General features: G+C 63.0%; 11 protein-coding genes across 11 annotated transcripts in view; 7 read left to right on the top strand and 4 right to left on the bottom strand.

Moving 5' to 3' along the window:
• Positions 1 to 94: 94 nt before the first annotated feature.
• AMSG_02917 (uncharacterized protein) lies at positions 95 to 2405 on the bottom strand (the record flags this gene model as incomplete). The annotated part of the gene is made up of 1 exon (XM_013905297.1): positions 95 to 2405. A coding segment is annotated over one exon (2310 nt), but the record flags the coding sequence as incomplete, so codon positions are not given.
• Positions 2406 to 3082: 677 nt separating this feature from the next.
• Positions 3083 to 3922, bottom strand: AMSG_02916 (uncharacterized protein). Its single transcript, XM_013905296.1, has one exon. It carries the CDS (start codon positions 3773 to 3775, stop codon positions 3410 to 3412), a length of 366 nt encoding a protein of 121 aa, XP_013760750.1. The 5' UTR covers positions 3776 to 3922; the 3' UTR covers positions 3083 to 3409.
• A 772-nt stretch (positions 3923 to 4694) lies between these two features.
• Positions 4695 to 5794, top strand: AMSG_02915 (uncharacterized protein; the record flags this gene model as incomplete). The annotated part of the gene is made up of 2 exons (XM_013905295.1): positions 4695 to 4700; positions 4796 to 5794. The coding sequence occupies 2 exons, from the start codon at positions 4695 to 4697 to the stop codon at positions 5792 to 5794; spliced, it is 1005 nt and encodes a 334-aa protein (XP_013760749.1).
• A 37-nt stretch (positions 5795 to 5831) lies between these two features.
• AMSG_02914 (uncharacterized protein) lies at positions 5832 to 6713 on the bottom strand (the record flags this gene model as incomplete). Its single annotated transcript, XM_013905294.1, has 1 exon — positions 5832 to 6713. The coding sequence occupies one exon, from the start codon at positions 6711 to 6713 to the stop codon at positions 5832 to 5834; it is 882 nt and encodes a 293-aa protein (XP_013760748.1).
• A 79-nt stretch (positions 6714 to 6792) lies between these two features.
• On the bottom strand, positions 6793 to 8086 carry AMSG_02913 (polyhydroxybutyrate depolymerase; the record flags this gene model as incomplete). The annotated part of the gene is made up of 2 exons (XM_013905293.1): positions 6793 to 7778; positions 7969 to 8086. 2 exons carry the CDS (start codon positions 8084 to 8086, stop codon positions 6814 to 6816), a joined length of 1083 nt encoding a protein of 360 aa, XP_013760747.1. The 3' UTR covers positions 6793 to 6813.
• Positions 8087 to 8207: 121 nt separating this feature from the next.
• AMSG_02912 (STE/STE7 protein kinase) lies at positions 8208 to 9440 on the top strand. The gene is made up of 2 exons (XM_013905292.1): positions 8208 to 8440; positions 8532 to 9440. The coding sequence occupies exons 1-2, from the start codon at positions 8339 to 8341 to the stop codon at positions 9402 to 9404; spliced, it is 975 nt and encodes a 324-aa protein (XP_013760746.1). The 5' UTR covers positions 8208 to 8338; the 3' UTR covers positions 9405 to 9440.
• Positions 9441 to 9597: 157 nt separating this feature from the next.
• Positions 9598 to 11648, top strand: AMSG_02911 (T-complex protein 1 subunit delta). The gene is made up of 2 exons (XM_013905291.1): positions 9598 to 9691; positions 10106 to 11648. The coding sequence occupies exons 1-2, from the start codon at positions 9614 to 9616 to the stop codon at positions 11627 to 11629; spliced, it is 1602 nt and encodes a 533-aa protein (XP_013760745.1). The 5' UTR covers positions 9598 to 9613; the 3' UTR covers positions 11630 to 11648.
• A 350-nt stretch (positions 11649 to 11998) lies between these two features.
• AMSG_02910 (transmembrane protein 16H) lies at positions 11999 to 13816 on the top strand (the record flags this gene model as incomplete). The annotated part of the gene is made up of 1 exon (XM_013905290.1): positions 11999 to 13816. One exon carries the CDS (start codon positions 11999 to 12001, stop codon positions 13814 to 13816), a length of 1818 nt encoding a protein of 605 aa, XP_013760744.1.
• Positions 13817 to 13933: 117 nt separating this feature from the next.
• Positions 13934 to 15437, top strand: AMSG_02909 (casein kinase II). The gene is made up of 2 exons (XM_013905289.1): positions 13934 to 14090; positions 14467 to 15437. The coding sequence occupies exons 1-2, from the start codon at positions 13964 to 13966 to the stop codon at positions 15351 to 15353; spliced, it is 1014 nt and encodes a 337-aa protein (XP_013760743.1). The 5' UTR covers positions 13934 to 13963; the 3' UTR covers positions 15354 to 15437.
• Positions 15438 to 15507: 70 nt separating this feature from the next.
• Positions 15508 to 17896, top strand: AMSG_02908 (ubiquitin carboxyl-terminal hydrolase 2). Its single transcript, XM_013905288.1, has one exon. It carries the CDS (start codon positions 15726 to 15728, stop codon positions 17865 to 17867), a length of 2142 nt encoding a protein of 713 aa, XP_013760742.1. The 5' UTR covers positions 15508 to 15725; the 3' UTR covers positions 17868 to 17896.
• A 50-nt stretch (positions 17897 to 17946) lies between these two features.
• AMSG_02907 (Qb-SNARE) overlaps positions 17947 to 18093 on the top strand; it is a 1301-nt gene continuing 1154 nt past the window's right edge. Inside the window, exon 1 of the mRNA XM_013905287.1 lies at positions 17947 to 18068. Coding sequence (XP_013760741.1) covers positions 17975 to 18068 — 94 coding nt within the window. The 5' untranslated portion in view covers positions 17947 to 17974. The remainder of the gene's footprint in view (positions 18069 to 18093) is intronic.

Genomic DNA, 18093 nt, shown 5'->3' with positions numbered 1-18093 from the left:
TGCGCAGCGATGTACAGCGGTGTGGCTCCGCTGTTGCTAGCCTTGTCGACCTCCGCCCCGCCCTTGCTCACCAGCCATCGCACCACATCCAGACAACCCATATCGGCAGCCATGTACAGCGGCGTGACTCCGTTGGTCAAGGTCGTGTTGACCGCCGCCTTTCCCTCGCCCAGCAGCCACTGAACCACTTCCAGATGACCGTTACGCGCAGCAATAAACAGCGGTGTGGCTCCGCTGTTGCTAGCCTTGTCGACCTCCGCCTCGCCCTTGCTCACCAGCCATCGCACCACATCCAGATGACCCATCTCGGCAGCCATGTACAGCGGCGTGGCTCCGTTGTTGTCGGCCTTGCCGACATCCGCCCTGCCCTCGCCCGCCAGCCACTGAACCACATCCAGATGCCCGCTATGCGCAGCAATAGACAACGGTGTGGCTCCGTAATTATCGGCCTCGTCGACCGCCGCTTCACCCTCGCTCACCAGCCATCGCACCACATCCAGATGACCCATCTCGGCAGCCATGTACAGCGGTGTGACTCCGTCGTCGTCGGTCTCGTCGACTGCCACCTCGGACTTCTTCACCAGCCACTGTACCAAGCCTAGGTAACCCTGCTTCGCAGCGCTGAGCAAGCACGTGGCTCCGCTGTCCTCGTCTTGGTCAACCTCCATCCCGTATGCGCTCACCAGCCACTGCACCACATCCAGGTGGCCTTTCTCCGCAGCAATGTACAGCGGTGTGGCTCCGCTGTTGCTAGCCTTGTCAACCTCCGCCCGGCCCTCGCTCACCAGCCACTTCACAACATCCAGGTGACCGCTATGCGCAGCAATGTACAGTGGTGTGGCTCCGCAGTCCAAGGTCTGGTCAACCGCCGCCCCACCCTTGCCCACCAGCCACTGCACAACATTGAGGTGACCGCTATGCGCAGCAATAGACAGCGGTGTTGCCCCGTTGTTGTTAGCCTCATCGATATCCGCCTCGCCCTCGCTCACCAGCCATCGCACCACATCCAGATGACCCTTCTCGGCAGCAATGTACAGTGGTGTAGCCCCGTTGTTGTCGGCCTTGCCGACATCCGCCCCGCCCTCGCCCGCCAGCCACTGAACCACATCCAGATGACCGTTATGCGCAGCAGCGTACAGCGGTGTGGCTTCGTTGCTCAAGGCCAATTCGACTTCCGCCTTGCCCTCGCTCACCAGCCACTGAACCACATCCAGATGACCGTTGTACGCAGCAATGTACAGTGGTGTGGCTCCGCAGTCCAAGGTCTGGTCAACCGCCGCCTCGCCCTCGCCCACCAGCCACTGCACAACATTGAGGTAACCGCTATGCGCAGCTACATACAGTGGTGTTGCTCCGCCGTTCACGGTCTTGTTGACATCCGCCCCGCCCGTCTTCACCAGCCAACGCACTACATCCCGGTTGCCATTCTGCGCAGCGATGCACAACACTGTGACTCCGTCGACGTCGGTCTCGTCGACTGCCACCCCGGACTCCGTCACCAGCCACTGTACCAAGCCTAGGCAACCCTTTTTCGCAGCGCTGAGCAAGCACGTGGCTCCGCTGTCCTTGACTTGATCAACCTCCATCCCATATGCGCTCACCAGCCACTGCACCACATCCTTGTGGCCTTTCTGTGCAGCAATGTACAGCGGTGTGGCTCCGTTGTTGTGAGCCTTGTCGACCTCCGCCCCGCCCTCGCTCACCAGCCACTTAACCACATCCAGATGACCGCTTCGCGCAGCTATGTACAGTGGCGTGGCTCCGTTGTTCAGGGCCTTGTCGACCGCCGCCTTGCCCTCGCCCACCAGCCACTGCACTACATCCAAGTGGCAGCTAAGCGTGGCAATAGACAACGGCGTGGCCCCGTCGTTATTGGCCTTGTCGACATTCGCCCCACCCTCGTTCACCAGCCATCGTACCACAACTAGTTGACCCATCTCGGCAGCAATGTACAGCGGCGTGACTCCGTCGTTGTCGGCGTTGTCGACATCCGCCCCACCCTTGTCCACCAGCCATTGTACCACTTTCAGGTGGCCATTCTGCGCAGCGATGTACAGCGGTGTCCATCCCTTGTTGTTGGCTTTGTCGACATCCGCCCCACCCTTGCTCACCAGCCACTGCATCACATCCAGGTGTCCACCCCAGGCAGCAGCCATCGCCGCCGTCCACCCGTCCGTCCGCCCATCCTCCACCCCCACCACCGCACTCCCCACTAGCCACTGCACCACATTCTTCCGCCCCATCCGCGCCGCGCCCGTCAGAGCCGTGTCCTGGTACACAACCCGGTCATTGACCCCGGACACCACTTGATCCTTCACCGCCACGCCACCCTCCACCAGCGCCTGTACCCTCTCCAGGTCTCCCGCGCGGGCCGCACGCACAAGCTCCTGCACCCCGCCGCTCATGTCGTCGGTCGCAATAGTGAACTTGTAGACTGCTTTGTTCTCCCTCCTCGGCTGTGCTCTTGAGAAAGGTGTACCCGCTTCCCCGCCTTTCCCCTTCCTTGTTGACCTACGCTGTCACACTCATGCGGACGAAGTCACCCAGGAAGAAGTGTGCCGTCCTGCTCTGCTGCCAACTCGCGCTGGAAGCAGCAGCAGCAACACAGATGGTATTCACACCACAAATAGCACATCTTTATTCACATGCATCCGCAGCATCTCCTCCCTGCTAGACATCCTGATCGCCTCCAGGAACTTGCGCCGCTTCCACTCGCGGTACTCGCTAGACGACCTCCCACCGCTGGAATCCGAGCTCGAACTGCTGCTCCTCTCCTCGTTCCGGGCCTCGAACACACACAACGACTCCCCGCCATCGCCCCTATCCGACACCATCGGCGGCGCTTTTCTCCGTCCCCGCACACGCTTCTCCATAGTACCCCTCCCATCATCTCGCTCCACCATGTTGCCAAATGGCTCGGTGTAAGCCGCGGCGAATGCCTCGCTAATCTCGCCAAAGGCCGCACGTCGTGCGTCGCTCTCGACCTCGTCTCCACGCCCCCTCCTCGTCTCGTGCTGTGCCATCGCCGAGACCCAGGCCACCCTCAAGGCAACCGACGCCGGTCACTGCAAAGCCTTTCTTGTTTTATCGGTAGCGACATCTCGTGCAACACTCTCTCTCACGCTGCCGACGCCGACGCGACCGATGCGGACCTTCCGGTGCACAATATCATGGACGTCTCGTTCTCGTTGCCTGTCCACAGCGAGCAGTTCAAACTCTGTCGACACTCCTGCACACAACATCGATCACACTGACACGCCTTGCAGCCTCAGATGGTAACGCCTCGCCACTTCCGCCTCGAGCACCACTCACCAGACCTCGACCTTCGTCTCTCGCCACCGTCACATGGTACTGGCAGGCGAATTCAAAGATAGGAGCGTCACTTGGAGACAAACATCACTTACAAACGCTACAGATCATCCGGGCCATGCGGCGTAGCTCTGCCGCGCTGTGAGATCCGCATCATGCGCCGGATGTGCGCAATCATCCGACGTTGCCGCGACGCAATTGACGCCATGAATCGAAGATACCGTGCCGGAAGCAGTTCGGGACTGTAGCAGAACGCCCACATAATGATCGTCTGCAGCGCCATAAAGACAGCCACCGTTCCGATGAGCGACGCCAGCGGCGGGAGCGGCGGGAGCATCCTTTGCACGAGCGCATCCATCGCCCGTGCAAGCATGTACAGCGCTAGCTCGATAGACCGCTCACTGGTCCCCTCACATGCCCCAAGTACAAGGCCCGCCATACTGCCCGCCACAACCCCTCCAGCCATCTTGGATCGCACGCCCGCCCTCCGCAGCAGCGGGAGCACGAAGCACACCGCCGCACGATACGTCGCGGCCGCCGCAGCAAACGACGCGCCAAAGCTGAAAGTCGACGAGTCCGTTGCTGCTGCCACTGCTGCGGCGAGTCTTCTTGGCAGCCACCTTGGCAACCGTATCTGCATCCAGTCGGGTAACTCTGGTCGCTCTGCATGTACTGTGTAGTGCTCGGCGTCTGCTACTGCGTACCGACGCGTCCTCGCCGACGACGTGAGGCCACCAAGCAAGGCCGAGACTGCCGCCTTGGCTGCTGTCGTAAACGCTAGTGCCCGCACTGAAGCCACCGGAATCGAGACCAAGCATCGCACTACCGTCGCATGCGTACACGCCATGCCCACCGGCGCCCTCTCTTCGCACCCGGCCTAGGCGTCAAGTGACACGCCGCGAGCGACTCAACGCCACCCCGTATTGACCCGCTGGCCACCCACCCACACCCGCACCACCGCTCTTCCACCCACCGCACACCAGCCTACCGCAACCCCCGTTTCACCACCCCACACGCATTCCAAGCACCTTGCACCTCTGCTCTTAGTCTTGGACTTGTCTTTGGGGGGCTGAGCATGGGCTGTGGAAGCTCGCGGGCGGCGCCAACGTCCCACGACGGCCGACCTTCCCGGGCAAGGAGCCAGCCAAGGCCAGGAGCCCATTCTGCTGCTTCGGGCGACGTGTCCACGGGGAGACTGTCACAAGAGTTGGTGCCCACAGTCGATCTGGGGAGCTCGCCGGTGTCGCCGACGTATCTTGAGACCCTTTCCCGCAGACAGAACGGATTCGGGGCCGGGGCCGGCAGTACCTCCCTGGCCTCGCCACTCAACGAGTCATTGGCCTCGGTCAACTCGCTTGGGGCGCTCTTCCGATCCGACGGCGACCATGACAGTGCCCTGTCACACGCCCAGGCTACTAGCCACAGGCGGAAAGCAAGTGGGAAGGAGGATATCAAAGCCCGTCATGCCTGGTCGCAATTTCTAGAGCGTTCGCTCTCCCCGTTCCCGCCGCACTACCCAACCGCCCCGGTCAAGAGCCTCCACGGCGCGCTGCATCGTCTGCATCTGCTTGCGACGAGCGTGCCGACGCCTTTGCCTTTGCTCGAGTTTCTGGACGACCGGGAGAATGTTATCAAGCTGGCCGGCAACATCGTCGGCACGCTCACCCGGTTCTGCAACGACTCACACGTCCAGCGCCACGGCGCGCTGGCCCTCGCTGCTCTCGCTAACATCTCAACTCCGTTTGCCGGCTTGGCGGAAGAGAAAGGTGCGTCTGCCGTCATGCTCCACGCCATCTACCAGCGGCGGAAGCGGTTTGTCGACGACAAGATCGACACCCGAAAGGCCTACTGCGCTGATGCAGAGGTTCTCCTCGGCTATGTCGGCATTGTCGAGCGGTTCTCGCTTGTGTCCAATGCCCACTTTGAGCAGAACCCACACGAGGCTCTCCTTATTCCCGCCCTTGTCGGCCGGCTCGAGTCCCCAACCGCGCTGCAGGGCCTCGTACGCCTCTTCTCGTTCTTTGTTGTGCTCGATCCGGTCATCACGCTTCGGACTGCTCGGGTTGTCATTGACCGCGCCACTGCACTCCTCGCGTCACCGGAGGCCTGGCCGCCGTCGCTCACCGCTGTCCTCATCCAGGTTGTCGCCCTCATCCACTCGTACCCGGCTGGCCGTGCCATGGTCGAGTCGCGCCGCGGCGACCTGGCGAGAGCCATCGAGGCCACCTTTGAGACCCATGTATACGCCGACGAGCGCCAATCTGAGGAGATTTGTATGCTCATCCTGCGCTTTCTCGAGCAAATCGACCTGCCGCTCGCCGAGTCGGCTGCCTCGTCCGCCGGCGCCGCGCGCTCCATCGCCATGCGCCGGCGTTCGCTCTCGGCCCAGCGGACGCCCAAGGACCAGTCAACAGGTTCATCCTGCCAGATGGAGTCGGACGTCGTGCCGTATACACACCTCGCGGAGTTTTCGCCGGGTCAGTAAATGCAATCCATTTACTACCGCCGCCCGTGGATAACGCTCAGATGACAAAGTACGGCAGCGTCTCGCCCACAAACGCGCCAATGCTTGTTCCGGTTCCGGGCTGGATGAGCGTGCCAAAGCCTGCAGCAAACGCGCCGGAGAAGACAGCGACCGTCGACGCGAGTGCGTTGAGATAGAGCCGCTCCTGGAAGTGGCTCTTGGCCTTGGCCGACTTGCGGACGAGTGCCTTGTTGTGGGCCGCGATCTCGGCATTGGCCCGCTCTAGCGTTGAGACGCCGGCCCGCGGCGCGCGGCTCTCCGAGTGCTCGCGCCGCCGCAGCGAAGCGTGCCACATGGTGAGGAACTTGTACTCGATATAGCCAAAGGCCTGCGACGCGGTGCAGGTTGCTACGTGCGAGAGCGTCATGGCCGGCACCGCCAGCGGGACCACCAACGCCGCCGCCACATGCCGCGGGAACTTGCGCGCTGCCGCCTTGGCAGACTCGGGCACAGACGCAAGCATCGGGACTGCTACCCAGTCCGGACAGTACGAGATGACCCCGATCTGGAGCAGCGCCTTGACCGTGACGCGGAAGAGGTCCTGCACAAAGGCAAACGCGAACCGCTGCGGGAGCTCGCCGGCCGGCCGGACCTGGATAGCCACAAGGAAGCTCTGAACGAGACCCGCCGTCACTGCCGACTCGCCCCACTGTGCCTGTCGCAGTGCCTGTGTCAGCGGCAGCAGCGTCTCGTACCGCGCCCGCCCAATGCCCTCGCCCGTCGACACGTCAAACACGTCCGGCAGCGCCTGCGAGTCCGCAGCCGTGTACCCAAGCGGACAAAGACCGTCGCCGCGGCCGCTCACATGGACAGCTCCGCCCTGCCTCCCATGACCGGCAACTCCCAAGTTACCGTCCTGCGGCTGCGTGGTGACCTTCATGGCTGTGCCCTGGCTTGCCATTCCGTCGACGTAGTGAGTGATGTGCCAGGTCGCAGCCAGCCGCCGACACCGACAAGCACACGACGACATACTTTATCTGCTACAGCTTGGCCATGTGCTGCATCATGCTGTACACCGTGGCAATCTGCGGGCCGAGCTTGGTCGGGTACTCGACACCGGTATAGCCCCACCAGTCGAAGCACGACTTGGGGTTGAGCGCGTTCGACGTGGCCTGCGGGAAGAGCACGGCGATGTTGTTGGTCTCCGCCCACTGGAGAACGCCCGTGTTGAGCACAAACTGGGTCGAGATTTCCTTGAGCGACTGCTCGCAGCCGTGGAAGAGGACCAGAAGCTTGCAAAAGGTGGCGTTCATGGCGTCGTCATCCGAGGCGATGCATGCCGGCGGTACATACGCGTATGCAGTGGTGTCGAGCGAGAGCTCGCCGGGCGTGTAGACGCCAGGAATGAACGCAGCCTGCGAGAACTGATACACATTGTCCAGGATCGATGATGCCGGCGGTGCTGTCGGCGCCGACCGGTTGTTGAGCGGGCCGTAGAGCGAGGTGAGCATTTCGCCGGCAAGATCGTACCCGCAGTTGACAATGTACGGCGACTCAAAGTGGTCGCACGCGTGCCCAGTGTAGTCGGTCACAATCGAATGGACCGACGGGATGTCGAGCTTGACCGTCATTGCCGATGCGTCAACCCACTTGGAGAGCTGCTCCTCAAGCTTGGACATGACGCCCTGGTGGACGACTGTGTCGAGCGTGCCCGAGTACAGATACACGTTGGTCTCCTCGATGTTCTTGAGCGGATCGATCTGCAGCGTCGTCTCCATGTACGTCATTTCGCCCAGAAGAACCGTGTCCGAGATCAGCGCCGGTGTCTTGGTGCACGAGGTCAGTGCCAGATCGAGCTGGTTCTGTGCGCAGTAGAACGGTCCACCGGCCACCACGCCGAGCCCAGCAAAGAGGCCCGAGTGCGCCACCGCCATCTGCACGGCCTGGAATGCACCAGCCGACAACCCGCCCACAGTCACCTGCTGCGGATCAATGTTGCAGTGCGCTGCATTGTTTCCCGCCCAGCCCATCCCGAGTCCACCCCATACGTCATGCCCACCATCTCCACGCCGCACATGAGTTGCATGCCTGCCGCCGTGCCCGTACTCAACCTGACCTTCCCCTCGGTCTCCCCTCTTCCCCTTCCCATCATCCCCCGCCCTCCTCGCCCACCTGCAATCCCACACACCACATACGCAAGTCTGAGCCTTTGAACACCACCTCTCCATCAACCACAGTCCACCTCTGTCCCTCGGCAGCGACCGCCATGGCCATGCATGCCACGACAGTAAGCAGGACCAGGACTCGTGACATTGGCAGTCCAGAATCAGAAAAATGTCTGTCCGCCACCATCACTTGCCGCCACCTGCCACCCGCCCACCCCGCCACTCAACCGCCGCCCCATTCCTTCTGTTATTCCTTCCACCTCACCCCACTCCACCCACCCACACTCGCTCCCACACACCTAACCACACACACAGACACACACACACACACACACACACACACGCATACATACATACATTCATACACACACAAACAAACACACACACACACACACGCACCATGGCTGCACCACCAGGGAGAAAGCGCCCGCCACGCCCTCCCATCATCACCGACTTTGCCACGCCTGTGCCAGTCCCAAACCCAGTGGTCGAGCTGGTCGACGTACGCACTTACCCCCCACCCCCCCTACCCCCCCCTCTCCCCTTCCCCTCCCCTTCCCCTCCACTCACCCCCCTCTTCTTCCGTAACCCAGGCGATGGGCTCGTTCGACCACAGCCAACTGACGTTTGTCCGCCTGCTCGGCCGCGGCGGGTTTGGCGAGGTCAAGCTGTATCGGAGCCCGAGCGGTGAGCTGGTGGCGGTCAAGGCTGTCCCGCTCTACGCCGACACCGACAAGGAGCGCGAGCACATGCTGTGTGAGGTGCGGACGCTCAACTCGTCGGACTCGGACTATCTTGTGCGGCTCCGGGGCGCCTTTTTCCACGACGACAAGCTGCACCTGGCGATGGAGTTTATGGACGGCGGCTCACTGCGCGACGTGCTCAAGAGCTCCTCCGCCCGCCAGCGCATGCCCGAGGCTATCCTGGGCAAGATTGCGGTGGCGGTTATGCACGGCATGAACTACCTCAAGAAGGAAAAGGGTGTCATGCACCGCGACATCAAGCCCGACAACATCCTCGTCGCCTCCGACGGCTCCATCAAGCTCGCCGACCTCGGCATTGCCAAGAAGCTGGAGGACTCGATCGCCAAGACCAATGTCGGCACCACATACTACCTTGCTCCCGAGCGCATTCGTGGCGACGTTGCCGAGTACAACATCACCGCAGACGTCTGGGCTTTTGGCGTTACCATGATCGAGCTTGCCACTGGCGCCTTTCCCTACGAGGTTGCCTCTGAGTTCCTAGTCCTTGACGCCATCGTCAACTCTCCGGCCCCTGGTCTTTTGCCAGCCGATGGCTGGTCCGAGGAAATCTGCCACTTTCTCGCCGCTTGCCTCGAGAAGAACCCAGACATGCGCCCGCGCCCCTGGGAGCTTCTCTCGCACCCGTTTATTCTCAAGTGGCAGGCCGCAGAAGTCGCCGTCTCCACCTGGCTTGATGACACTCGCCCTGCTACCTCATCATAATGCTGTTGCCGTGTTAAATTGCCCTGTGCATCGCCATCATCATTATCGTCGTCTTTCCCCGCATCCACAGCCTTGTCCCTGCTGGAACCTTCCCCTCACCCCCTCGCCGTTCGCGTGCCACTCCAAAACATAACGTGTTACCATTGAACGAACGAACGATTAACAGCGACGGTCGGTCGGCTCACTCGACTCGCACCAACCAAACACAAATGTCGGCAGCTGCGTCGTCGTCCAAGTCCAGCGGGAACATGAACTTCCAGGAGAAGGACCGCGAGAACGACGTCCGCGTACGTGCGGACCCTGCGTCCTCCCCTCTCTCTCTCCCTCGCCCCTGTTTGCTATTGCCTCCCCCCTCTCCCCTCTTCCCGCTCTCCGCCCCCCTTCCCCGCCCTTCCCGCGCGAATCTACGGCTTGGCGCCGACATCCCCCCTCGGCGACCGGTCCCGCGCGCCCATGCCGGCCGCAGGCAGCAGAGCAGAGCGGTGTATGGACCACGCATGTGATGCCATTCACGCGCAGGACCGCGCTTTCCCCCTTCCCCTCCTCCCCCGCACCCCGTTCTCCTCCGTTGGCCGCGGCGGGGAGAGCGACCTCGGCGGGTTCATCTCCATTTTTTGGCTCGCAAATGGCGCTCTCCTCCTCCTCCCCCCTTGCCGCAATCGCAGCCCATACTCACAAACTGGCGGCGGTGGCGAGAACAGGTCTCGAACATTGTTGCGGCCAAGGCTGTGGCGGATGCGGTGCGGACCTCGCTCGGCCCGCGTGGCGCCGACAAGATGCTTGTCGACGGCAAGGGCGACGTGACCATCTCGAACGACGGCGCGACGATCATGTCCAAGATGGCAGTCGTCCACCCGGTGGCCAAGATGCTTGTGGAGCTCTCGCGCGCGCAGGACGTCGAGGCTGGTGACGGCACGACGTCTGTTGTGGTTCTGGCCGGCTCGCTCCTCGCCAAGTCGCTCGAGCTCCTCGAGAAGGGTGTGCACCCGACCGTCATTGCCGAGGGTTACCAGCAGTCGCTCGACTACGCGCTCGACGTGCTCCGCGGTATGGCGCTGCCGTTGACGCTCGACGACCGCGAGTCGCTGCTGAAGGCCGCCTCGACCTCGCTCAACTCCAAGATTGTCTCGCAGTACTCGTCGCTCCTTGCCCCGATTGCCGTCGACGCCGTGCTCAAGGTCATCAACCCGGAGCTCGACAACAACGTCGACCTCAACGAGATCAAGGTCGTGACCAAGCTCGGCGGCACCGTCGACGACACCGAGCTCGTCGAGGGCCTTGTCTTCACCAAGCTCAAGATCCGCGCCAAGGCCGGCGGCCCGCAGAAGGTCACCAACGCCAAGATTGGCCTCATCCAGTTCCAGCTCTCGCCGCCCAAGACCGACATGGAGAACCACATCATTGTCTCGTCGCACGTGCAGATGGACCGCATCATTGCCCAGGAGCGCAAGGATGTGCTCAAGAAGGTCAAGGCCATCAAGAAGTCTGGCTGCAACGTCCTCCTCATTCAGAAGTCCATCCTCCGCGACGCCGTCTCGGACCTCGCCCTCCACTACCTGTCCAAGATGAAGATCCTGGTCGTCACCGACGTCGAGCGTGCCGACGTCGAGTTTATCTGCGACACCGTCGGCTGCTCGCCCATCTCGCACATCGACCACATGTCCGCCGAGAAGCTCGGTACCGCCGGCACCGTCGAGTCGCTCGGCACTGGCGCCAACCGCTACATCAAGATCACCGACGTGCCTAACCCGGGCAAGACCGTCACCATCCTCTGCCGCGGCTCCAACAAGCTCATGCTTGCCGAGGCCGAGCGTTCCATCCACGACGCCCTCTGCGTCATCCGCTCGCTCGTCAAGGAGCGCTTCCTTGTCGCCGGCGGCGGTGCTCCCGAGATGGAGGTCTCGCAGGCCCTCGACAAGCACTCGCGCACCATCCCGGGCGTCAAGTCGTACTGCATGCGCGCCTTTGCTGAGGCCATGGAGATCATCCCTTACACCCTTGCCGAGAACGCCGGCCTCTCGCCCATCAAGATCGTCACCGAGCTCCGCAACCAGCATGCCGAGGGCAACGCCCAGGCTGGCATCAACGTCCGCCGCGGCTCCATCACCAACATGGTCGACGACGCCGTCATCCAGCCGCTCCTCGTCTCCGTCTCGGCCCTCAAGCTTGCCGTCGAGTGCGCCCGCGGCATCTGCAAGATTGACGAGATCGTCTCCTCCAAGTGAACCCACTCCATTATCCCTCGCCTCGCCTCTTCCCTTGCCCGCCGCCCCTGCTTCGTGTCCGTACCCCACTGCCCGAACACAACCTCCCACACCCAACCCCACACACCACATACCACTCCCACACCTACAAACTCCGCACCCACCCACACACACACACCATGCCACCGTCCTCCCACCTCCTCACTCCGACCTACAAACCAGTCCCCCTCCTCAACGTACGCAACCCTCCCTCCTTCTGCTCGCTCCCCTCCTCCTCGTCATCCCCACTCACCATCACTACAGTCGGTTAAGGTCGAGATCCCGCCAGCTCCGCTCCGCGCCACATACTGCCTCGTCTTCCCACGCACCGATCCGGATGGAGAGGTGGACATGCCAGACCTGGTCGACGCGGTAGCGCTCACACTGCGCGCCTCCGGTCTCATCGCCTCGCGGCGGTCTGCCGCCGACGCCGACGAGATCATGCTTGCCATTGACGCGCCGCACATGTGGCTGGCCCGTGCGGCCGAGGCGGCTTCGCTGAAGAAGGCGCTCAAGGACGGCGCGCTCCGCTCATTTGTCGTTGCCCGCTCCGAGGCCTTTGATGGCTTTGCGGAGCGGACCCAGTTCTTCACCTCCAAGGAGAAGATCCAGCTGCTGATCGACGCGCTCGAGTGTTTGCTGCCCGGAACAGATGCGGCACGCGTGGCAAGCGTTCCATGGTCGCCGTCGATGCCGATGGTCGCCACTCTCCGCAAGGAATCACTGCTCCTTGCCGAGTTTCCGTTCCACGACGACGATGCCCTGGCGGCGCTCGAGAACGCATGGCTCACCCGGCACCTCGAGTCGCGGCAGCCGATCGACGCCGTGCACGAGTACTACGGCGCCGAAATTGCGTTTTACTTTGCTTGGCTTGAGGAGTACACCCGGTGGCTGACCGTGCCTGCCGCGCTCGGCGCCGTCGTTTTTGCCCTCACCCAAACCATGCCGTCGGCGGCGCAGATCGGCATCCTCGTCTTTGCTGCATTTATCACTCTCTGGGGCACCTGCTTCCTCGAGGCATGGAAGCGGCGCTCCGCCGTCCTCGCTTACCACTGGAACGTCCACGAGCATGAGGCCTCGGAGGCGGCTCGGTTCCAGTACACCGGCGAGTTGGTCACGAATCCGCTCACCGGTGCACATGAGCGCCACTTTCCCTGGGCTGCTCGCGCCGCCCGCTACGCCATCACCATTCCGGTCACCGTTGCTGCTGTCATATTTGCCATTCTCGTCATGCTCACCTCGTTTGCCGCCGAGGACGCGCTCCGCGGCTCGCACTGGACCGTCCGCCTCATCCCGCTCGGCCTCTACGGCGTCTTTGTCCCGCTCTTCAACATGGCCTACCGCAAGCTCGCCGTCGTCCTCAACGACTACGAGAACCACCGGACCGAGACTCAGTACAAGGACAGTATGATCATCAAGCTCGCCTCGGTCCAGTTTGTCAACTGCTACGTCTCGCTCTTCTACGCAGCCTTTGTCGTCCGCGACCTCGACCGGCTCACTACCCAGCTCACCTCGCTCCTGTTTACCTCGCAGATTCTGTTTGGCACCCTCGAGGTCCTCACTCCGGCAGCCACAAAGCTCTACGCGCTCTGGTCGTCGGCAAAGGACTTGGGCTCGGACCATGCCCCGCGCATCGTTTCCAAGGCTCGTGCCGAGTACGGCATGCCTCCGTACGCCTCGGTCTACGACGACTACCTCGAAATGGTCATCCAGTTTGGCTACATTACCCTCTTTGCCGCCGTCCTCCCTCTCGCCCCGCTTCTTGCCTTTGCCAACAACGTCGTCGAGATCCGCGCCGACGCCTACAAGCTCGTCGGCACCTCGCGCCGCCCGGTCCCTGTCACCGTCTCGGACATCGGCGTGTGGTGGACCCTGCTGCAGGTCCTCTCGGTCGGCTCGGTCCTCACCAATGTGGCCCTCGTCGGCTTTACCTCGCACGGCATCGCCGCGCTCACGCCGACATGGTCGCACGCCGCCCAGCTCGGCCTTCTTGTCGCCGCCGAGCACGCCCTCCTCGCCCTCAAGTATCTGCTCTCGGTCACCATCCCCAACCGTCCCGAGTGGCTCGAGATGCGAATCCAGGCCGAGCACGCCCGCAACCGCGCCTTTGCCGCCGACGCCGCCGCCGCTGCCTCCCGCCCCATCCCCCAGCACGACCACGCCGACTGAGCTCATGATGCCCAGTCGAGCCGAGCTCACCCCGCCCTCACCACAAACGAACGAACGAACGAACGAACCAACGAATGAACGAACGAGCGAACGTCCGTCACACGTCAAAGCTCGAATCACCCGACTTCAGCGGTCCTCACAGGGACCATGTCGTTGGCGCGAGTCTACCGCGATGCTATTTCCAAGCAGCCGGACGACTTTACAGCCTACAATGACATGCAGATTGAGTGGGGTGACCCCGAGAAGTATGCCGTTGTCCGCAAGATTGGCCAGGGTACGTTCGCCATGCCCCCCCCCCCCCTCCTCGCCCAGCCTCCCCCCTCATCCCGCCTTTCGGGCTCCACCCTTCCACTCCCGCGCAACGCTGCGTACATTAGCCACACTACAGAGACGACAACCAGCCACGGCCGCAACCAGCATACTCCACGCATGTTCAACTCTACCAAGAACCTTTGCATGCCGTAGTGCACTCTGTCAGCCGCCTGAGCTCCTACCTTTGGGCTGCAGAGCGCAGGGCGACGTCGCCACGTTCGCGGTCGTTTTTTGGTCGACGAAGGGGGAGGCGAGAAGGGCTCGCGGTCGCACGCCCGCGACCGCCTGGCTTGGCTAGCAGCACGCCTGGACTCACATCACGTGTGCGGAGGAGCTAGGCAAGTACTCTGAGGTTTTCCTGGGCAAGGACGTGTCGACTGATCCCGAAGGCGATGTGGTGCTCAAGGTGCTGAAGCCGGTCAAGTTCCAGAGGATCAAGAAGGAGATCAAGATCCTTCAGAATCTGCGCGATGGCCCGAACATCCTCCAGCTCCTGGATGTTGTCCGCGATCCGGAGACCAAGCAGCCTTGCGTGGTGTTTGAGTGGGTCGATGCTGTCGACTTTAAGACGTACTTTCCGTCCATGCCGGACATGGAGGTGCGGTTCTACCTCTACAAGCTGCTGGAAGCTCTCGACTATGCTCACTCAAAGGGCATCATGCACCGCGATGTCAAGCCGCACAACACGGTGTATGACCCCAAGACGAGGACACTGAGACTCATCGACTGGGGTCTGGCCGACTTTTACTACCCCGGCATGGAGTTTTCGCTCCGCGTCGCCTCGCGCTACTTTAAGGCCGTCGAGCTTTTCCTCGGCATGCGCGACTACGACTACTCGTCGGACCTGTGGTCGGTCGGCGTTGTGGCTGCCCAGATGGTCTTCATCAGCTATCCGTTCTTCCGCGGGAAACGGACCGACGCCAACCAGCTCTCCAAGATCGTCCGCATCCTCGGCACCGACGACATGGTCGCTTTCCAGCAAAAGTACCATCTTTCTGACGAAGACTCGTGTGAGCCCAAGGGCTTCAAGCACTACCCCAAGAAGCCGTGGGAGTCGTTCATCACCGAGGAGAACAAGCATCTCTGCTCGCCAGAGGCTCTCTCGCTCGTCGATGGCCTCCTCTGCTACGACCACCAGGAGCGCCTCACCGCTCGCGAGGCAATGGAGCACCCGTACTTTGCCCCCATTCGCGAGGCCGAGGAGGCTGGCCAGGATCCTTTTTAGGCCACGAGCAAGCTACATGCCTACACTCACCATTCCACCCGCCACTGCTACAACCAATGCCATCAAACACCCCCCTCCCCTCCCTTCCCGCTCCCGTTCGAATCTCCCGCGCCCCACACCCACCCACGCCCGCACCCGCACCCCCCACACACAAACACACACTCTCTCTCTGTCTCTCACACACCCCACTTCACCCCACACCCACCCCACACCTCCCTCACTTACCCACACACACAAACACCCACACCACATCCGCCCAAGCTGCCTACCATCCGCGAACGGAACCGGCGGCGGACAGCACGGTTGTGCTCGCTCCCTCCGTCGCCTCCGCCGACTCCGCCCAAGACACCACAGACGCATCCGCGGCGTAACATGTCAGCCATGGACGAACCTCGCCAGGCTACCGACGACGCCTCGGAGGCCGACCGCATCCTCGCCCAGGCCATGCTGAGCTTTGAAGCGCTGCTGCGGGCCAAGAGCGAGTCGCCGCCGCGGTCGCCGCGGACTCCGCCACCCGCCAAGTCGGCCCTCGCCCGCGCGCTAGAAGCGGCCGACGCCAGCGGCAGTAGACAGAAAGATTCCGACTCGGCGGCAGACAGGCCTCCCGACCCAGTTGACATGGAGGCGTATACAGCGAGCATGCCGGTTCGCCCGGCGGCAGCGCGCAAGCCGCCGGCGTTGGCGTCGCCGCATCGCGGGCCGGTCGCGTCGTCCGCGGCTGACGCGCATCGTGACTCTGGCTCCGCCTCACCCTACCTCTTGCTCCACGCGTCGAGCAAGGCTGCTCTTGCTCGCGCTTTGCCTCGCGACCCACTCTCGCCGCCTGCTCCGGCAAGTAGCAAGCGCGCGGTCTCGTTTGCCGGCGCCGATGACCGCGACCACTCACGGCCGCCGCTCTCGCGTGGCTCCCAGCTCCACACCCACTCGCAGCGGTCGTCGCGTCCCGGCTCGCGCCCTGGCTCACGCCCTGGCTCACGCCCTGGCTCGCGGGCTGGCTCGCCGCCGGGTAATGCCATGGCGGTCGTTCCGTGGTCACCAGCTGCACGGAGCCAGCAGCCTGTGGCCTCACCGCCCGTCACGGGCTCGTTGCCGCAGCGGCCGTCGTTCCTAGCCTACCCGCTCGACTCGGGCGGCGAAGTTGGTCTCCGCAATCTCGGCAACACCTGCTTCATGAATGCCTCGCTCCAGTGCCTGGTCCATCTCCGCTGGCTCTCCACCTACTTTCTCTCGGACGAGTTTAGAGCCGACCTCCCGCCGCCGCCGCCCGACGCTCCTCGCCCGCTGTTTGCAGAACTACCGCTTGGCCAAAACTCGGCCGGCACAACCGACGACGACGACGACGACGAGAATGAGCCCTTGCGGTCTTCAACTGAGCCGACCGATGAGGATGTGCCCGCTGCCTTGTCAGCTGACACCGACAGCACCGACGCGGTCCCGCCGGGAGCACTTGCTCTCTCATTTGCCGAAGTCACCCGCGCGCTCTGGTCTCATGCGCCGATGTTTGCGCCTGTCGATTTCAAGCACCAGATCTCGCGCATTGCTCCGCAGTTTGTGGGCTACGCCCAGCAGGACGCGCAAGAGCTCCTCCGCTTTGTCCTTGACGGCCTGCACTCGGACCTCAATCGAGTCCGCACGGTTTCGGCCCATCCTGCGCCGCACTCGTCGCTCCCGGGCGCGACGCCTTCGGAGCAAGCTGCCGACGCCTGGCGACGCCACGTCGCGCGCGACAACTCGATCATCACCGACGTGTTTGGCGGCATGCTCCGGTCGTCGCTGACCTGCTCTGAGTGCGGCCACGTCTCCAACTCGTACGATCCGTTCATGGACCTTTCGCTGCGAGTGCCCGGTCCGCCGCAGGCGACGGCGTCAGCACACGATCCGGACCACAGCTACGTGCCGCCGGCGCGCACGCTCTACCTCGCCTACACCGACATGTACGGCAACCCGGTATATGCCCAGACCGACAGCGCCCGGTTCGGCTCGCCGCCGTCTCGCCCGCGCCACCTCTCGCAGCCGCGCCCGCCGGTCCGCCCGCCGGTCTCGGCGCGCGCCATGAGCGGCAGCCTCCAGGCCTCGCTTAAGGCCTTTACCGAGCCCGAGGAGCTCGGCGACGACTCGCTTGTCACCTGCTCCGCCTGCCGGGCCCGGACTCGCGCCACCAAGCAGATGGTCGTATGCAAGCTCCCGCGCATCCTTGTCCTTCACCTCAAGCGGTTCTCACTCTCCCGAACCGAACACACCTGGGCCAAGGTCTCTACCCCAGTCGACTTTCCGCTCGAGGGTCTCGACATGGGCCCGTACACCGCCGATCACGACCGCGCCCTCTACGACCTCCTGGCGGTTGTCTGTCACGCTGGCGACCTTACCTGCGGCCACTACACCTCGTACGTCCGCCATCCAGGCACCCTCGACTGGCTCCTCTTTGACGACTCGCGCGTCCACACCGTCGACCCTGCGTCGATCTCGTCATCCAAGGCCTACGTCCTCTTCTACGCCCGCCGCTCGGCCTCATGACCCCACGCAGCGCTAACTGTAAATTGCTGGCACACTCGCCAGCCAGCCGCCAAGCCCACCTCCAACCAGCCATTGGCCACTCTTCTCGACCCGCGTCAACCACCACCATGTCGGCCCTCTTCGAGAACTATGAGTCCGAGTACATGGCCCAGTCGAAGACCATCTCCAACCTCCTATCCGAGGTCCGGAGCCAGTCTGGCGGTATCGTCCCCCCCCTCCCATGTCA

This window comes from Thecamonas trahens (genome assembly GCF_000142905.1).
Source record: "Thecamonas trahens ATCC 50062 unplaced genomic scaffold supercont1.10, whole genome shotgun sequence".
Taxonomy (NCBI): Eukaryota; order Apusomonadida; family Apusomonadidae; genus Thecamonas; species Thecamonas trahens.
The sequence above is the reverse complement of the archived record's forward strand: the minus strand, read 5'-3'. Positions and strand labels throughout refer to the sequence as shown.